At 40.3% G+C, this 18,128-nt stretch overlaps 1 protein-coding gene across 2 annotated transcripts; it reads left to right on the forward strand.

Moving 5' to 3' along the window:
* The first annotated feature begins 524 nt into the window (after positions 1 to 524).
* prdm1b (PR domain containing 1b, with ZNF domain) lies at positions 525 to 12,851 on the forward strand. 2 transcript variants are annotated; one of them, XM_044171993.1, is made up of 7 exons: positions 525 to 721; positions 1,326 to 1,650; positions 5,518 to 5,637; positions 7,030 to 7,270; positions 9,135 to 10,066; positions 10,194 to 10,322; positions 10,811 to 12,851. In XM_044171993.1, exons 2-7 carry the CDS (start codon positions 1,480 to 1,482, stop codon positions 11,396 to 11,398), a joined length of 2,181 nt encoding a protein of 726 aa, XP_044027928.1. In that variant the 5' UTR covers positions 525 to 721; positions 1,326 to 1,479; the 3' UTR covers positions 11,399 to 12,851. The 2 variants fall into 2 exon arrangements, with proteins under 2 accessions (XP_044027928.1, XP_044027929.1); XM_044171994.1 differs by lacking the exons at positions 525 to 721; positions 1,326 to 1,650; positions 5,518 to 5,637 and adding an exon at positions 6,395 to 6,761.
* The last annotated feature ends 5,277 nt before the right edge of the window (positions 12,852 to 18,128 follow it).

The raw sequence follows: 18,128 nt of genomic DNA on the forward strand, positions 1-18,128 counted from the left end.
TGTGTGAGAAGGAGAGAAAATTATCATTACTTTTGAAAAACTTTTGTTTTTTAAAACTTTTTCCTGATTTAAATAAAAATGTCAATATAGAAGAAAAACAGCATTTGTATACGTTTGGGATTTATATATTTTATTTAGTTTGTGTGTGTGTGTGTGTGTGTGTGTGTATGGCAAGGGTCTTAGGGGTCTTAGTTAAACAGTGAGATGTAGGTCAAGGAGATACAGTGGCAGCAGATTGCTCATTAAGTGCCAAACCAAGCAAAAGTCTATGAGTGTTTTTCAGTGGCAACAGGCCAGCCATCTGCTCTTCCTTTATTCATGCATTAACATGTCTTCTTTGTGTGTGCATGGACGTGTGTGTATATATGTAAGCATTCATCACAACAGCCACTTGCTGGCCAAGTGTACAACGTCACTGATGTTGTTGTCCAAAAAACCAACAGTTGTGTGTCAGATGGCTCAGTCACATGACCAGAGTGGCTTGTGATTGGCCAGGGCGTTGAGCTAAAAAAGCTTGGCGCAATCCAGGCTCATGCGTTTCTGGTGACGGTGACAGAGTGGACACAGGAAGAGCGGATACCCAAAGGATCTAACTGAGAGGAATCCCTGACGAAACACTGGAGAAAGAAGAGAGAGTATAAAGAGGAGAAAGCAGATACAAAACAATCAGGGGATGACATAGCCAAAGAAATGAGGATCCTACAGCTGAATGAATGTGAAAGTAAGTCATATCTTGTTTCTTTGTTGCTTGCAGGGATAACCTTGGATAGATAAAATATGGATAAATGATACAGAATGAGCAGAAAAGGACAAGCTGACCTATTGGCCTCATGGCTGGTTAAACTGAATGGCCAGCACTGGGAGGTTGGCCAAGAACAGTGTCAATGAACTTTGGTTCTTCATGAATGGAACCAGCTGCCTGAATAATGAATGACTGCCAGAAGGCATTTTAAATAATGGAAAATAGAGTATTACAAAAAGTATGGGGATTACATGGATTTCATACAGTCATATTTATTTATTTATTTCTTTAGCTACAGAGGTTACTTGTATTAAACATCAGCTCAACCAACTGTAATGTAAATGTTTTGCTTATATGTTTACTTATGTGTTTATAACGTATATATATATATATACTGTCAGTTTACAGTGGGTAAAGATGTCAAAGAAAGGCAGGCCACATACACAGGATGTATAAGATGATTTCTATCTGTACTGCATATTTTCTTTCTATCCAAACAAGTACTTTACTTCAAAATCAACATGATAACAATTGATTTCTCTGGCACTAAAATCTATTTCTCTTTCCTCCTTTCCTTTTTCAGATCTTGAGCTTTAACCAGCGTACCTAGGACAAGGGACCTACCCAACCAAACCAAAGTACTTCTATACCAAAGCAACCTAAACCAAACAGAACCAAACCAAACTAAAGGTCTAAAGCCTGAATCCATCACCTACAGTATATTATATATTGTCAAGATGAAGCTGGATAGCACACCAGGAGACATGAGCGGGTGGAGGGAGATGGACTTTGCCCTTAACTGCACCTACATTGTGCCAGACCAGGTGTCGGACCCGAGCTTCAGCCTGCCCAAAGCCATGACTTCCATCCCACGCAACCTCACCTTCGAATACGGCACAGACAATGAGGTAAGAGCAATTCAATTCCATCAGATTGTTTACCCATTGAGATATAGAACGGCTTACTCTTGAAACTTCTTTTTAAATCAAATACAATCAATGTACGCCATGTACTGGCAATCAAGCAGCCATATTTTAATCTAACTACTGTAACTTTAACGCTACTGTAAGTTAGTTGCAATCCCTGATGCTTGTTTTAGAATAGTCAGTTTGGTCAGATTAAAGCTTTAGTGTTTACTCTTCAAAATATTAATTCTGTTACATAACATTCTGTTGAGCCATCTGCATCGGGTTACTTGGAACAAAAGATCCGCTGACTAATGAGTTCTTCACACATACAGTAACACACACAGTGTGTGTGTGTTACTGTGTGTGTGTGTGTGTGTGTGTGTGTGTGTGTGTGTGAATGAACATGGGGCAGTGAGGCCACTGGCAGCTTGAGGTCGGGGGCCTTTTTATGTCTTCTGGCAATCTTAACTTCCATCATGTCACCCTAATGTTTCAGCCATTGTGCGGCATCAACACTTTTGTTTTACACTTAATGCATGCAGAAACTCTATTACTCAGGACAAAAACATATACACACCAAGTAAGATGTCAATCTTGGATTCCAGCAGGTGATTTCAGACTCCTCCCCTCTTTTTTTCCCCTTTTTTCCAAACAACATCCTCTCCCACTCTTGAGTCAGGAAGAGCATACACAATAACCCTGAGCTGTTTGAGTCAGCTTGCAGTGAAGTAAGATCAGGCATCTGCCTGGACATGTTATGCAAAAGTGTCTCCAAGCCTGGTTTTAAAGGGGAATTTGTACTGTAACTAAAGAGAGAATCATCATCTTAAAAGGATGTTGTTGGTCTTAATGCTCAACACTGTTGCTTGCGGTTGACTTTGCAGTCCCCTTCCTCTTTCTGTCCTGACCCAGGCAACACTTTCTGCCATTGTTCCTCTTCTTTAGCTCTCATACTCTCATCTCTTCCTCTTCTCTATGCAGCATTTACTGCTGCGGGATGAGAAAAGCATGCAAACTAAGGTGATAAAATCTCTTTGAGGGCTAATTTAAAATCCCCAGACCTTGTTTTTCAGCAACACATCTTACAAAATACTTCACACACTCACAGTTGCTGCAGCCAAACTTGATTTTGCCATTTGTTGTGTTAACGCAACAGTGCACTTATTATCATAATTATAAAAATAATTCCTGTAAAAGTAATTTTATCTTGTAACCACAACAAATACTTACTGTCAGGTAAGGGGCTAGTGAATGCATTTTGTCAATGACGGGTTCCAACGAATATAGTAACAAAAGGATGTGTGCTTATTTATGTATGTGCATATGTGATCAGTGAGTCAAAATGATAGGAGATAAGAAATGACACATGAAAACAAGCACGAGCACACCCTCACATGCTTGCCAGTAATCTGCTTTGCTTAAACTGGCCCTTGTCCAACGAGGGGTTTCCCTTCCTAAAGATTGTGTCATATGAACCTTTCTCCTTGACTCGCTGCCGTTAAAGCTGGGAAATTAATTTCCTGTGATGATCATAAAACTCAGCTGCTCCTTTGTGTGGGTTTGTGAAAGCACAGTTCACTAAGTTATCAGGAACGCTCCGAGGGAAGGGATTTTTCACACAGGTGAGTGTATGAGAGGTTACACTTGTCAGTCTGAGATAGATGAGCCAAATCTAAAGAGTCTGGATTAAAACAGACAATGTAGTCAACTCGCTCGTCTTTATACATTGGTAGAATATCATCATACACATCAACACACTTGCCGTACTTGTTCAGAACCTGTTTGGTTACGAGGAGGAAATTTGGGCCCACTTATCTTCCAATCCCTCGTAACTTCTTCACATCTTTTCTAAACCTCCTTATCCTCCCGTTTGTATTTCGAAGCGTGCCAGGAAATGTGAAGAAGGGTGGAGGGGGCACGTGGCAGATGGTGCCAGTGAGCCGAGAGAGAGGCAACGGAAGGGATGGATTGAGAGGGAGAAGCTAGGGAGAGGAGGGTGCGTGGGGGGGATTTAGGTTAAAACCAGATGATTAACTTTCGTTGGGGACAGGCAACCAGCCAGGCAGCCAGCCAGGCATCAGGCTTCAACCTGGCGGACGCACAGGCTATTTCCAGAGGAAAAGACAAGAGATTGGAGGAGGGCAGGCGTTCAGAAGTGTGATAGCGTGGGTCCACTTAAGAACGCCCACCCTCCTTTCTCCTTCCTCCCAACCTGTCTGAACTGAGCGGTTAAGCAGCAGCGGCGGCCACAGCGATTCGTTAGTCACGCAACGCCAGCGAAGCACAATGTCACTGTCACACTGGTTCATCGCATCCAGGAATCACCTCGCCTCAATGGCCGCTTGAGACACACACACACACACACACACACACACACACACACATACACACTCCTGCTGCCCTCAGTGACCTGTTGTTCTTCTAATTAACTGCTTATACATAATTAACAAATGCCAACTCCACCCTTCATAGTGTGATAAATAATCATGAGGTGTTCAGGTGTTTTTGTTTTGATCAGGTTCAGGTGTTTGTGTTTTGATTTTTGTTTTTTAAGGTTTGACCTTTACACAGGAGGCCATTAAAATCCTTTTGAGGGTCAGTTTGCATTATAATTCCTCAATGGCAGGAAGAAAGAGTGTGTGTTTATGCATGGGGGGTGGGGAAGGAGGGTCGGTGGTGTGGGGGGGTATTTAAGGATTGAACACAAAGCTCCTCAAGACACTGAGGCTGTGTATGCCACAGATGCTGCTGCCTGATGGCGTGTGTGTGTGTATGTGTGTGTGTGTGTTTGGGTGTGTTTTGAGGAGGGTTGACCCCAAGCCTGTGCACTTTCTATGAAAGTGTGAATCATTTAGCTTTAGCAGAAGCCACATGAATGTCAGGTATGTTGAAAATCATAACCTAAGTGTGTGTTTTAGCTGCACAACAAAGAGGACACTGACATATCCTGTACATCCAAACTATAGATTGAATATTTTTACCAACACGTTTTCTTATCCAGCTCACTAAAAACTATGTCAATAGGATGGAAATGACTCAACTTGCAGAACAGTACAGGTTTTGTTCATATCACATACATAACTGTATGTCCCTAAGGCAACAAGGTCCTTTTGCTATTAAAATATGTTTCCAGTGAATCCAGTTATAGACAAAGGATTGACCTCATCTATAGGTAGAACATTTTGTAAACCTGGACTTTACAGCTATGAAACAACCTGTCTAAAGAATTAATCAGTACTATCTTTTTAAATTGCTTTGTATACTTTTATCTTTGTGGTTTTAGAGTCAAAAGTGTAGTATTGGTTTCTATGAACTTTAAAACATAATGCAGAGATAAATGATAGATCAGAGTGCAGCATTCATGAAGTTCACAAGACAAACAACAGGGGACACTACTTCCTTTCTCTCTGTGTCTCTCTCCCTGTTGTTTATAAGGACAGTGGGTCAGAGATCAGTGGAGTAGGTCAAAGAAAGTGTAATTCCCCACATTCGTTTAACTTATTAGTGTTGAAAGTGTGTCACCTTGTAGGTTTTATTTACGTGCGTGGCTCTAGAGCTGTCTGGGTCAACATGACAAAGCCACCACAACTGCAACTCAGGCCAACAACCTGCTGGACATAAACAATGGATAAACACAAGTATTGCACTATTTTATATGTATAGATTTAAAATGAGAGCGCTAGCATTTGGATAATTCCTTAATTAGTGCTTAAAAGATCAACTTTTGTGTGCTCTTGTGACCCAAAAGATGGCTTTTTATGTTTTCTAAGAAGGCTACGTGTTAAGTTGCTGTGTAATATTCCACATACGAGGCGAAACATGGGAAATGGACTCTAAATGTAATAATGCATTTGGTCTGTGTTCCAGGTGACAGGCGTGTTCAGCAAAGAATACATTCCTCAGGGGACTCGCTTTGGCCCCCTGCAAGGAGACATCTTCACCAAAGACAATGTCCCCAAACAGGCCAACAGGAAATACTTCTGGAGGGTAAGGGAAACACACATACACATGCATGTATCTACACAAATATATACAGATACTCTGTGCATAATCACATGTAGGCATCAATACTTTAATCCAGCTCAATGCGATACTGGTTAAACAGGGGAAAGTCTCAAATCTTGACCCTGCGAATTGTTGAGGCTGGGGACATGTTTTCATCTTCCTCTATTATTCATGAAAAAAATACATTGGTTACTCAGATACTGAAGTTTCACATCAAGTCCATGCCTATACGTCAATAAGGAAACAAAAATGCTTTCACACAGATTGCACTGGCGTACAGGGGTTTTGGTCAAAATTTTAGAGGAAGTTGTGAACGCTGGTGGCACGTAACAATGGATTCATGCTCAAACAGTCATCAGAGCCTTACCGGCACTGGGGTCCTATGCAACATGTGTCATATGCACAAAGGAAGTTACTGTTGTTCAATATACAGTACACTAACACTCAGACAATCCTTGCCTTTCCACTCCCTTTTCTTCAAGCACCAGGTTTCTTTTCTCTCTCTCATCCAGACATAGCTTATGTCACTCAGGAAATTTTCTATTCTGCTGAGTCAATTCCCATAAGGACTTTTTGCTGCCATCCTACGTATTTTCCTTCCGGCTTTATTTCCTGTAAACCTGTGCAACGGGTGTTCCTGCCCCAGTGCAATAGTGAAAGTCTGGGTTTATGGATTATGTTGTCAACCTCATGACACAGGTGCAGGAGGAGGCAGTACGTGCTGCCAAAGGCATGCTTGCGTGTGTGTGTTTTTGGCTGCCTGCCAGCACCTGTCTGTCAGGCAGCCACCAGTTATATTTCCCTTTCATCTTGTTTGCTTTCACAAGCCAACACATATATTTCTGAAGTAAGTGATCGTAAATTAAGTGTACCACTGTCATGTATTGAAAGAGAAAAAGAGGGAAAGAGAAAATAGACCGCGCCTCCATGCCTCCATGCCGCCACGCCCCCACGCCCCCATGCCTCAAATATAGTGACAGCACAGGCAGAAACACACACAAGAGTGCAACACTCAGGACACACAGAGCAGAGCTGTAGAGCGCAGACCAAAGGAGCAACATATATTGTAACTGACTGAAGAGGATATTTAACTGTACATGGCAGAGGTGATTATTCTGACTTTTTTCTTTATAAACTTGATTTCCCCCCCATATATTGTTTTGATTGTATGTGTATTTTAATCATTTCATTTCAATCGGCTTCATATGCGTCAAATTGTGTTAACATTTTTACAGATGGTCAAATAATAAAATAGTTGATCTATATTAATTAATTTAACCATTTACTACATTAAATATTAAACAATTTAATATACAACTAATGTTTCTGTGTATGTGTTTTTAATCCCATCTTCTCTTCCTTCTTCTCCTACAGATTTACAGCAGTGGGCAGCTTCAAAACTTCATTGACGGCTATGACGTCCACAAGAGCAACTGGATGCGTTACGTCAACCCAGCCCGCTCTCTGGATGAACAGAACCTGGTGGCGTGCCAGAACAGCCGGGACATCTACTTCTACACCATCCGACCGGTGGAGCCCAATCAGGAGCTGCTGGTGTGGTACAGCCAAGAGTTTGCCCAAAGGCTCTGCAGCCAGCAGGGCGACATCAAACAGAGTAAGTGCAGCAGGAGCAGCAGTTTCTTTTAGTTTTGTATCAGGGTGTGATGGTCTTTTCCACAGGCCTTGGAGAGGTAAAAGTGGAAAAGATTAACAAATATCTTGAGGCACGGGAAGGAAGGAATGTGATGGAAGTTGTTGGAATTACAGTGTCTTGGCTTCGTTTTGTGAATAAAATGTAACTTTTAAATAGATTTGCTGTTCACATGCAACCAAAACAACCATCATGTTTGGTAAACTTGATTCCCCCGTGAATCTTGCTGAAGAGTGATTTAGTAAGAGGGAGTGAATGACACCTGATTACCAGCTACTTTAGTGGTGAAGCAGCACAATGACACCCAAAAATGTGTGATATTTCTGTACTAGATCTAATAAAATGACAGATTTATATATTTGGCTATGACCTAACACGTAGCACACAGTTTGCAGAAGTCAGAAGAGGACAGCAATTATCAACAAAATACTTTCACTTCAAAGTGAATAATGACACAGTATTACCTTCCTGTGAATCTTATCTTTCACCAACAGTAAGGATAGTTGGTTTGATGGTATTTCTTCCTGCCTGGCTTACCGTAGAGAGCCAAATATGTATCTAAGATCATGGGGAATACACACACACATAGATCAAACAAATCTCAGTATTGCATGAGATGTGGTAAATGACGTGGGATTTTAAGGAGAGTGGAGAAATCTAAGGGGAATAATGGCTGGTCAAAGTACCTATGTGAGTCATTTGTTTTCAGATAATCGTAGAATAGCAAGTCATACCCTCATCATCCTTTTCTGTTGCCACAAAGTCCTATGACTCATGCCAGCTGGATACACCAGATGCATTGCCATTCATTTTGGTGACTAATGCTATCATTATGTTGTTTTATCAACTTAAAGGATCTTAAAAGCTTTCACCATCCAAGTCGATGTTTGCTAATTGTTTGTCTTCCGGGTTTGCTTTTCTAATATTCCATGAAGGCAAATCTAGTTCGGCAGCTCAGATACTGGATGTTGAAGCTTTGGGATGGCAGCTCTTGAATGCACAAACCCAGAGGACATTTTGACAAGTTTTTGTCTTTCAAATGCATTATTGTGCATCTGTAACATAACATAGACAAAACATAAAAATAACATGACGCACACGGTTCAAGTCTCTGCAAGCTAATTTTCATATTGCGCTAAAGAAGAAAAGAAGCTAGTGGCTGCTTTTAAGATCACATTTAGATATGTAAAACACTATGGTGTGGTTTGTCAAATCGTCAACAGTGATTTTAAGTACAAATCAATTGTAATAAATAGGCTATACCATGCAAAAAAAAAAACTGGTACAGCCCTTTAAATGACAGATGACATACAGTAATGGTAACAAATTCGACCAGCCAGGCAAGCAAAGGCTTTCTCAAAAACAGAAAGAGAAGGAAAAAAAGAATAGATGTTTCACATTTTCTTGTGGCTAGTACGGTAAGACAGCTATACCCAGAACAGGTTTCACAAACGAAACTCAGAATCTTGCTGTACCACTACTCAAACATGACATGACACATGGACTCCCACACACTTTACCACCATCCCATTCTCCCACACCAAAATCACTACTGCGACTGACAAACAGAAACCTGTAATGTATGATTTGCGTGTCAAGTCAAAACTGAAACTACTATCATTTACCATAAGAGGGAGGGCCTTCAGTGGGCGGATGTGTGCCTGCATGTGTGAGGCATTTTAACTTACTAAATTTAGGAGTTAAATAAATATTATAATGAGCTTCTCTACAAAAATGTGGGTTCCATATTTTTCTTCTGTTTGATATCATTATTTACTCATCAAGCTCTGTGACAATACTCAGTACGTTTTAATCTTCTTTCTCACAGAATACATGAGTTCTGATGAAGACCATGAGCTGGAGTACACCAAACAGCACTTACCTCAGCAGACATGTCTTAAAGAAAGAACAAAGGAAGAGGTGAAAGAAGAGATGGATGAAGATGGAGAGGAGAAGATTGATGTGGAGATGTTGGAGAGAGACACTCCGCCTGACACGCCTGACGACCAGATCATGGACTTCAGCAAAAAGGTTGAGAAGGAGGAGAAGAGTGACAGAGATCCAGAATACCGGGGGATCATTCCTTCCCCTCAGCTCGAACATAGAGAGCCCAACCTGTGCTTAAATAACCCGTACTTACCAGATCACCATCCTGCGTTCCCATCCCTGCACCGAAATCTCCCTCTTCACCTTCACGGCCTCTACAGCCACAGAGAGGGCCTTGTTTCATCTTATCCCCTTTACCACCAGTCCAGCCCCCTCCAGCCCACTTACCAGCTCCTTCCTCCCTACGGCCCACACTATTCTCGCCTCCTCCTCCCCTCGTACTCTCCTCCCTTTCCTGGGATGCTGCCCTCAAGAGGATCCCTCCGATACAGCAGCTATCTGGGCACAGACGGACACCCGTATCCACCTATCGGCCAGCCTAATCTACTTCCAGTGTCCCTCCCCTACCCTCCGTCTCCACAGGGGGGTCTGAAAGAACTAACACCAAATGTGTCGCCACCACGAGGAGCCCCAGCCACCCCAGAGCTCTCACCTCTCCCCAAGCCCGACAGTCAGCATCAGTCCCCTGAGCAGTCTCCCTCTGGTTGCGAGGAAGCCATGAATCTAAGCCTGGCTATGACCAAAAGCAACACAGCACCACGCAACGGTCCTGGCTACAAATCCCTGCCCTACCCACTGAAGAAGCAGAATGGAAAGATCAAGTATGAATGTAATATCTGCACAAAGACTTTCGGGCAGCTGTCGAACCTCAAGGTAACAGCTTAAGTTCTCTTGTAATTATAATTTAATGTGATACATTCCAATTTTTAGACATTTTAATCATCATTTGCCATTTGACACCAGTGCTCATTACTTTTTTGTATGATTTGTGTAATTGTAGGTCCATCTCCGAGTGCACAGTGGTGAGAGACCGTTCCAGTGTAACCTATGCAAAAAGAGCTTCACTCAGCTGGCCCACCTCCAGAAACATCACCTGGTCCACACAGGGGAGAAGCCACATGAATGTCAGGTATGTTGAAAATCATAACCTAAGTGTGTGTTTTCCTCTTTCTTTACAAGCTTATTACAAACTCTCACCATGACATTGATGTAAAATGTCATGTGTACACAATACATGACTCACATACCCTTCTGGTAATGCAGTATCTGTTCGATTTTCTTTGAGCCACTACCCACGGTGTCATGTAATAGCATCTTTATGCTTTTGTTTGTAGTGTGACTCTGGGTGTGAGCGTCGAGAGTGAGGATAGAACTGGTCTTACTTCTTAGAAAGAAAATTAGTCCCTGTTGTTTTATCAAAGTACTCCAGAGAACTGGAATAACATGGTCAACCCTGATACTATATTATTAATAACATCGAGATGACATCATACTGTACTGCTCTGTTTTTTCCAGAATAATCCTGAACACAATCCATTTAGTTTTCTTAAGATGTTGGTAATCAGTCATGTGAACGTTGCTCATAGAAGCTTTAACCTTTCATTTCGTGCTTTCCAGGTGTGTCACAAACGCTTCAGTAGCACCAGCAACTTGAAAACACATCTGCGCCTCCACTCTGGGGAAAAACCTTACCAATGTAAGCTGTGCAGCACCAAGTTCACACAGTACATCCACCTCAAACTGCACCGCCGCCTCCACAGCAGTCGCGACCGCCCCTACCGCTGCCAGCTCTGCGCCCTGGCCTTCTTCCACCGCTTCTCCCTCCGCATCCACCAGCGCAGCTGCTGCCTGGCTAATTCCAATGCTCCTGTCAACATACACATGAAAGAGATGGTGGAGCGGTTTGATGCCAGCCAAGAGGCTGACACGCTCACAGAGACGGCATCGGCACCGCAGGTGGAGGAAGCTGTGGAGCGCTGGTTGGCCCGTACTTTGGAAGGCGAGGGGAAGGAGGACCAGCGAGAGGCCACCATACTGCTGAAAGCTCTGACAGCGGCTATTAACGCACCAGCAATGCCCATGACCCAACCAGCTATGCCTACATCACACCACAGCCCTCCACTGACCTATCAGGAGAGGGCCAGCGTAGTTCATCTCCACAAACGGCCAACAGTGAAAACAGAAGGACAGAGAGAAGGAATTTAAGGAGGGGGAAATATAAAAAGGACATGCAACATAACATCAACCAAGAAGACAGATGTGGCCAAATAAACTCCCCATATTGTCCACGAAGGGCATAACAGGGAATATAAACTTCCATAGTCCAATGAGCGCAGCACCAAAAGAAGAGCATTCCAAAGACTGGGCGAGGGTATTCAGGGATTGTACTTCCTCCTAAACATCAGTTTAAAAAATGAAAGCGGAGGATGTTGTTAAGCTGTGAAGTATTTAAAACTCTTTTCACTCAGGTAGAGAAGTGTATGCTTTTTTGTGCTTTAACTTATTACTTATTTTTGAAATTTAAGTCATCTATATTTATTTAGTAGTACCAACCAGTTTGTTTTCTGCTAGTGTTTTTTTTTATGTGTTGACATTTCCAAGGAGATTTTACCTCTTAGGAAAACAAAACAACAAAAATGACATAAACCTGTGCATGAGTCTCACTTGTTATATTGTGCATTGTTTATTGTGACAGTGCGTTTGAGCTTCTGGGTGCTCGTGTACAACGAGTGGAAGTTTTTATATGAACGACAGGGCACAGTGATAGCACAAAACACCTTCCTGCTCCTCAACTGTTTGCAACTATTTTATTTATTTATAATAAAAAAGGGAAAATCAGGTATCTTGAAACTGTGTGTCAATAAGCAATTGCCAAAATTACAATCAAAGAACATGAATGTGTAGCATTGTTTTCCGATCATTATTCAGCTCATTCAAACATTAGAAGGGAAGGAAGACATTCAGACAAAGCATTAATCACTTTTTTTCTTGATCATTCAGCAACTTCTCACAGCTAATTTAGATATGTATTGAAGACACACTGTGTTGAACAAAACCAAATACCACCAAAAGAAACAAAATACTACAGATTCAATGTGATCACAATATCACAATGAAATATGTTCACTATATCCTCTGAAAAATATTTTTATTCTTTCTTTCTTAACGTTTTTATGTCACAACATAATGCTGAGTAAATAAATCGCTATGTAGCTTTTTACTTAATTCAAGTGTTTCAGATATTTCTTACATACAAAGCTTTACTGTAAATGTTTGTAAACTCGAGCCTCATCCAAATCTTAATTCAGACATCAGTACCTCATATTCAGCAATGGACAACAAAAACGAGCAAAACGGGAGCACAATTTTCTAATATTGTTAATATTTTTCTCACTTAGCACTGAAATGAAAATGCTACTAGATCTGTGTGCTTTGGGTGTTACCCAAAACCAGAAGGCTGGAATTGTTCTTGAAAAGTTTACTCCTGAGCCAGCAATGTACTTCTTTTATCATTTTGTAGTTTTTTTTTTTCTTTTGTACAGTATGTTTGTCTATGTAGTTTATTTTTGGAAACAGTTAAGAATTTATACGTGAGAGACTATTTTGATGATACTTTTATATTTACATGATGTAGCATATTAAAGATATTGTTTCTATATGTCTGGTATTTTGTGTGTTTTCATGCTGGTCTAAGATTTGAATAGTGGAACAATACTGGGAGGGCAGAAAAGAAATGAAATCGGAAATCCCATGATAAATGAAGCATTGCATTGTTTATGGCAGTGCATAAATGTTAATGCTAATATGTTATGTTCTAATATAATATAATATAACATATAATATAACATAATATAATGTTCTAATAGCATTAGCTCACTCTGCATAGTCACCAATCACATTCATGAAGACCATGATCAGGCAGTCTTCATATTGAAGCTGTCACCTTAAATGCTGCTGCTGCTGCTAGTTATGCTTTCCTCCCACCCTCTCCACAACACAACAAGTCTTCCAATGAAATGACAAAATACGTTGTTTGTCCATGCCGCCTCAAACGACACATAGAAGTGTTTTCTGATGTGATGCCCCTATCAGCAGGAAGACACTATTTACCTGTACCTAGGAAACGAGAAACAAAAAGCAGTTTGTCATACAAGTCAGAGATCCATGGGACTTCTCTTGCCAGTCCTTGCAAGGTTCCCTGTGGAGTTTTCTTGTAAACAAACAAAAGTTATATTTGCATTCGGTGTTTTTTACCGAAACACACCAAAACGGTGTATTCTTGGGGTCTAACAAATGTTTTTTATTGTTTTAATGTTTAAAATGGATTTTATGTATTAAATAGTGCATTGTTTAGATCCATCTTTACTTGCTAGTAGTCTTCCTTTTCACTGCATTTGTTGGTGCAATGCTACATTTACTGGCTACTGCCACCAACTCATGATCAAATACCATGAAAACCAACAGCAGGATGTGAATCCCGCTACCCAGGTAGGCATGTGTATCCTTGTGCATGGTACAAACAAAACAGAGACCCATTTGTAAAAACTATGCTCAATAGCAAATGTAAGCCTACAACTAACATATCTGGTTGCTCTGTAATAGTGATTTTGTTGAGAAAGCTAAAATTATCAACATTCCCTATAGGTCAAAAATTTTATTCTATAAAGAAAACTCTCCTTCCTTTTAACTGGCTAATGTACCACTCATTTCCCCTTTGCCTGGGCAAATGTAAACATAAGCTCTTTGTGGGTGCCATAAATCGTTTTAATTTGATTTTGTGGGGAATCGGGCCGGTTACCGGCATTTAGAATACCTGTATAGAAATAGCCAATCTTCTCGCTGATGGTCTCATTTGCTTATGTAGGTCATATAGAGGCATCAGCATTAAATTGAGAGTGTTTCATAACAAGTTAAAAACTCCTTGTAGTTGCTTTAAGTCTGTAACAATTACTGACGTCTCATATCAAAGTAGCCAGAAATGCAAGCATGTGGACATTCTAAATTCTCTTTCAATCATAATAACTAAAAGCTATGATGACATACTGTAACTACAGGCCCTGGATACTGTAGACAGAAACACAATGCATACGCCCTTGCAACATCCTGCTTACTACCTCTCTCTTTCTGGTAATAAACTCTAGGAAGTCCCATGCTACACCCCCCTGATTGGTTCACTTTACTTTTCACTGGCTCTTTTTCCTAGAAAATAGAGGAAATGAAACTAGTCAGTCATCAATGAAACTCAGAAAAAGCACTACTTACATTTCATATTACAAAATCACTGAGTGTGACAACAGAATGCCTATGTTGGAGTCTTCCATTGTTACTGTCAAGTGCAGAGTTTAAAAACAAGGGTGTGTGAATAACCTATGCTGACAGTAAGGAACATTGCAGGTGTTGTATCACATGTTTTGGTTCCTTAACAGTTTAATTATAGAACATTCATTGCATGAACTGCTCTGAGGTCAGACATCTTATTTGAGGTCAAAGTCACTGATTATTTCCTTTACCACCTTTTTCTCAGATGGTTGTAGATTTAAAACCTGAATCTATTCCTCTGCTTTTCTCAAGACAACAACAGTGTGGTATATTTACAGGTACAGTGGGCATACCTGAACGAACATGAAACCCCAAAATATGATTCAAATTTGATCATTGTCATTTCACTGCAGTGAGACACACTTTCAATCAACACAATATGTAGCAAAGTTACTGTAAGAATGGTTTGCTCTTTACAGTAATTCTCTCACAGTCTCCCTCTCTCTCTGTCGCTTAACCACTTTCTTTTACTTTTTGCTCTGCAATGACTCCTCATTCAATAGTATTTCCTCTTGTGATCTGGGGGAGAACCCCACAGCAAACACCTACACGCCACTGACCAGAATAAAAACACTCAGACATTTAATGTGCGTAGTCAAACAGGTGGTGACAGGAAATCCTTTTTTCTGGCAGGCTGCCAGCAACACTGCCAGCTACACATTTATAGTGTAGTGTTGTCATAGTTAGTTAAAGAAAATGTAAAATACCTGTGTACTGCTCTGAGAAAGAGAAGAAAAAAACATAACATGATAACATCCAATATAATCAATGTCCTTATCACAGATAGACAACTAGTTGAGTCCAGCTCAAACTGCAGAAAGCCCCATTTGTACGCCACATCTTTTGAAACATACAGCTATTTATGTGTACATAATATTCATACTCAGCCCTAAAGCACATGGAAAACAGGATTGGCTTGCTTCAGTTATTTGTAAATCTATATTAAGTCCTTCCTACGTTCTTTCTACTTGCTAGTTTTAAACTAGTGAATTACGAAATCAGGTTGCACCATTAAAACTTAAGAAATGTCATAGCCACTAAAGACCTTAATAATGTGCATATTGGTTGCCTGGAAAGATCTATAGCTCCAATCAAAAGTAATAAACTATGTAAACAGGAATTGTAGCATCACAAATTGTAACATAACTTCAAAAACTATTTTAGAAGCATATATTAAACTTAACTGCCTATCCTTTGTAAATGTAGGTATGACTTTATTTAAATATATATACACACATGTTAGCCATATTCATGCAATTTAGAATGACTGGGAAATATCTGGTGACCATAACTGGCATTGAGATATATTTCGTTATCTTAGTGAAAGGTAATTTGCTCAGTCTACATCGTTATTAAACACAATTTTAATCAAGTCAGATCAGATATATCCCATTATGTCTTTTACCCTTCACTCTACATTGGTAATATATTAGCAAGCTAACGTTAGCTTTGTCAGTTGATTCAATTAGCTACCTAACAGTTACACTTGGCAGTTACTAGATGTAAATATTCAGCAACAACTAATCACTATATAAGAAGATGGTGGTGCAACCCGTTTTAATTTAGTGATACATAAATAAACACTTACGTCATAACTAGGCTAGGTTTGAACCTTCGGACAGCTGATGCAGCTGGTGCCTACCCTTTAAACAGTAACTCAGGGCCCACCTGCCCACCACGCTACAACCTGTCATGCCTTGTGAGCCATGTGACCAATTTGTCCTGACCAAACAAAAAATGTAATGAAACACTTTGAACCTTTGCCCATACAGAATACATTGGCCCTAGTATATTCTGTACAACCTGGCAGAGAAACACACTCACTAAACACACTAGCAAAAAGGCTAATAAATGATTTAGAAAAGATCAAAACTAAATAAATTAGAAACACTGCCAGAAGCAGACATCCTGTCTATGCTTTCTTCATCTCTGATAGCTGACTTGAAACACCTGAAAAACTATTCTCCTCTGTTGCTGGCTATATGGCAGACTCATTTCATCCAGCCCATAAGAATCACAGAAGGACATCCTTTAACTTGCCACATAGGGTGGTTGACAGGCAAAAATGAAAGAAACGCACCAAAGAAAGAAGAAAAACATCATTGCAATCATTCAATAAATGAATGAATACATTTTTTTTTACATTATCTTTTCAAGAGTTCATCATCAGATCACTGGAAAATGTAGTTGAGCTTTTACATGAACCATGCAGTCACGTAGCTGCCCATGGTATATTCTTCACACGGAAGTTTTTTTCAGTACACGTTACAGGCCAATGAAAATTTCCAGGGAAGTCGTTATCTAATTTCAGATTGCATCATGCATCTAACTCACATGTAAAAAGCTTCTTCTCTAGTTTCTTCTCTTGAAACTCGATAGACCTGACCTCCAGCAGGAAATATACGCAAAGTTTGCAGTTTCTTAGGGTTTAGTTAAGTAGATCTCATACAAGAATTATTGTTTCATTAAAGCAATATTACACGAGAGGGAGGGCTGTTGTACAATATATCAGCATGGCTGCGATTCGGTTGTAGGTATGAGGCCACAGGCTGAGTTCCGAAGATAATCTTTCCTTCCCTTCGTCCTCTTCTGACGACCATTCATAATTTAATTCAAATGTTATTTGTGGAAATATGTCCATCTTTGCGGTGCAAAGTTTGTTACAATCTGAGAGCTTAACCACCATTGTTAATGTAATTAACAGTTATTAGAACTTCTGTAAAGTGGAGTGATAAATATAGTTAAAAGTCCTAGTGCTGTTGTACTCTATATCAGCACTCATGGAATGCCTATTGTCCTATCAAATTACTTGGTCGGAACTAACTGTCGTATAAAGTACAATGACATGTCCAACTGGAGTCATTTCCTTTGCTTTCAATATTCCAAAGAACAAGGCATACTGTTCTTACATACTCTTGGGGGCAAAATACACACTCACAGAGAACTCTAACTCGTACTCACAGTGCAGAAAAGTGCTGCTGGACTGCTCTCATTAGGTTGAAATATTTGAGCACGTCATAGCACCTCTTTAGCCACAACCCAATCAATAGTGTTTTTACTTTACTTCCAAAAAGCCATCACCACCCCAAGGAGCGCAATTAGGCACCATCAAGACTGAACCCTGACCCCTGTATTTTGCTGTTGATATACAATGGATGCCACAGTGACATCACTAATTCTGGTTTGTGGCTTAAAGTCCAACTTGCTTGAACTTTGCAATTGATAGAGCGAAGTGCAATTCACTTATTCCACACAGTTCAGTGTGTCATTACCATTACGTTAACAGGAAATGTACAAGCATTGTCTGGACACAGTTAGTGTCAGTGCCGCACATTGTATCCACTCCTTTTCTTAGAAATAATGAAAATGGTAAAGTGATTCAGTATATGAGAGACACAGAGGGGGAGGAGAGAAACAAAGGGAAAGAAGAACAAAGAAAGAAAAGAAGGAAAAGGGAGTTTATGCTCAGGAAACTCATTGAAATCAGCTTGTTAGTTCCAGTGCCAACTTAGACCTTGGTGACAATTACAAGCTCTCATGAGCATGTTAAATATATAATTTATTTTTTACCGAAAGACCTAAATCAGTATCAGTACAAAATCACAAAATCACTACA

This window comes from Siniperca chuatsi, linkage group LG17 (genome assembly GCF_020085105.1).
Source record: "Siniperca chuatsi isolate FFG_IHB_CAS linkage group LG17, ASM2008510v1, whole genome shotgun sequence".
Taxonomy (NCBI): Eukaryota; Metazoa; Chordata; class Actinopteri; order Centrarchiformes; family Sinipercidae; genus Siniperca; species Siniperca chuatsi.

Bases quoted from the DNA above. Each gene is read 5' to 3' on its own strand.
- prdm1b (XM_044171993.1), top strand. From the start codon at position 1,480: ATGAAGCTGGATAGCACACCAGGAGACATGAGCGGGTGGAGGGAGATG. The intron at 1,651-5,517 runs GTAAGAGCAATT...TCTGTGTTCCAG, and splicing joins AATACGGCACAGACAATGAG to GTGACAGGCGTGTTCAGCAA. The intron at 5,638-7,029 runs GTAAGGGAAACA...CTTCTCCTACAG, and splicing joins ACAGGAAATACTTCTGGAGG to ATTTACAGCAGTGGGCAGCT.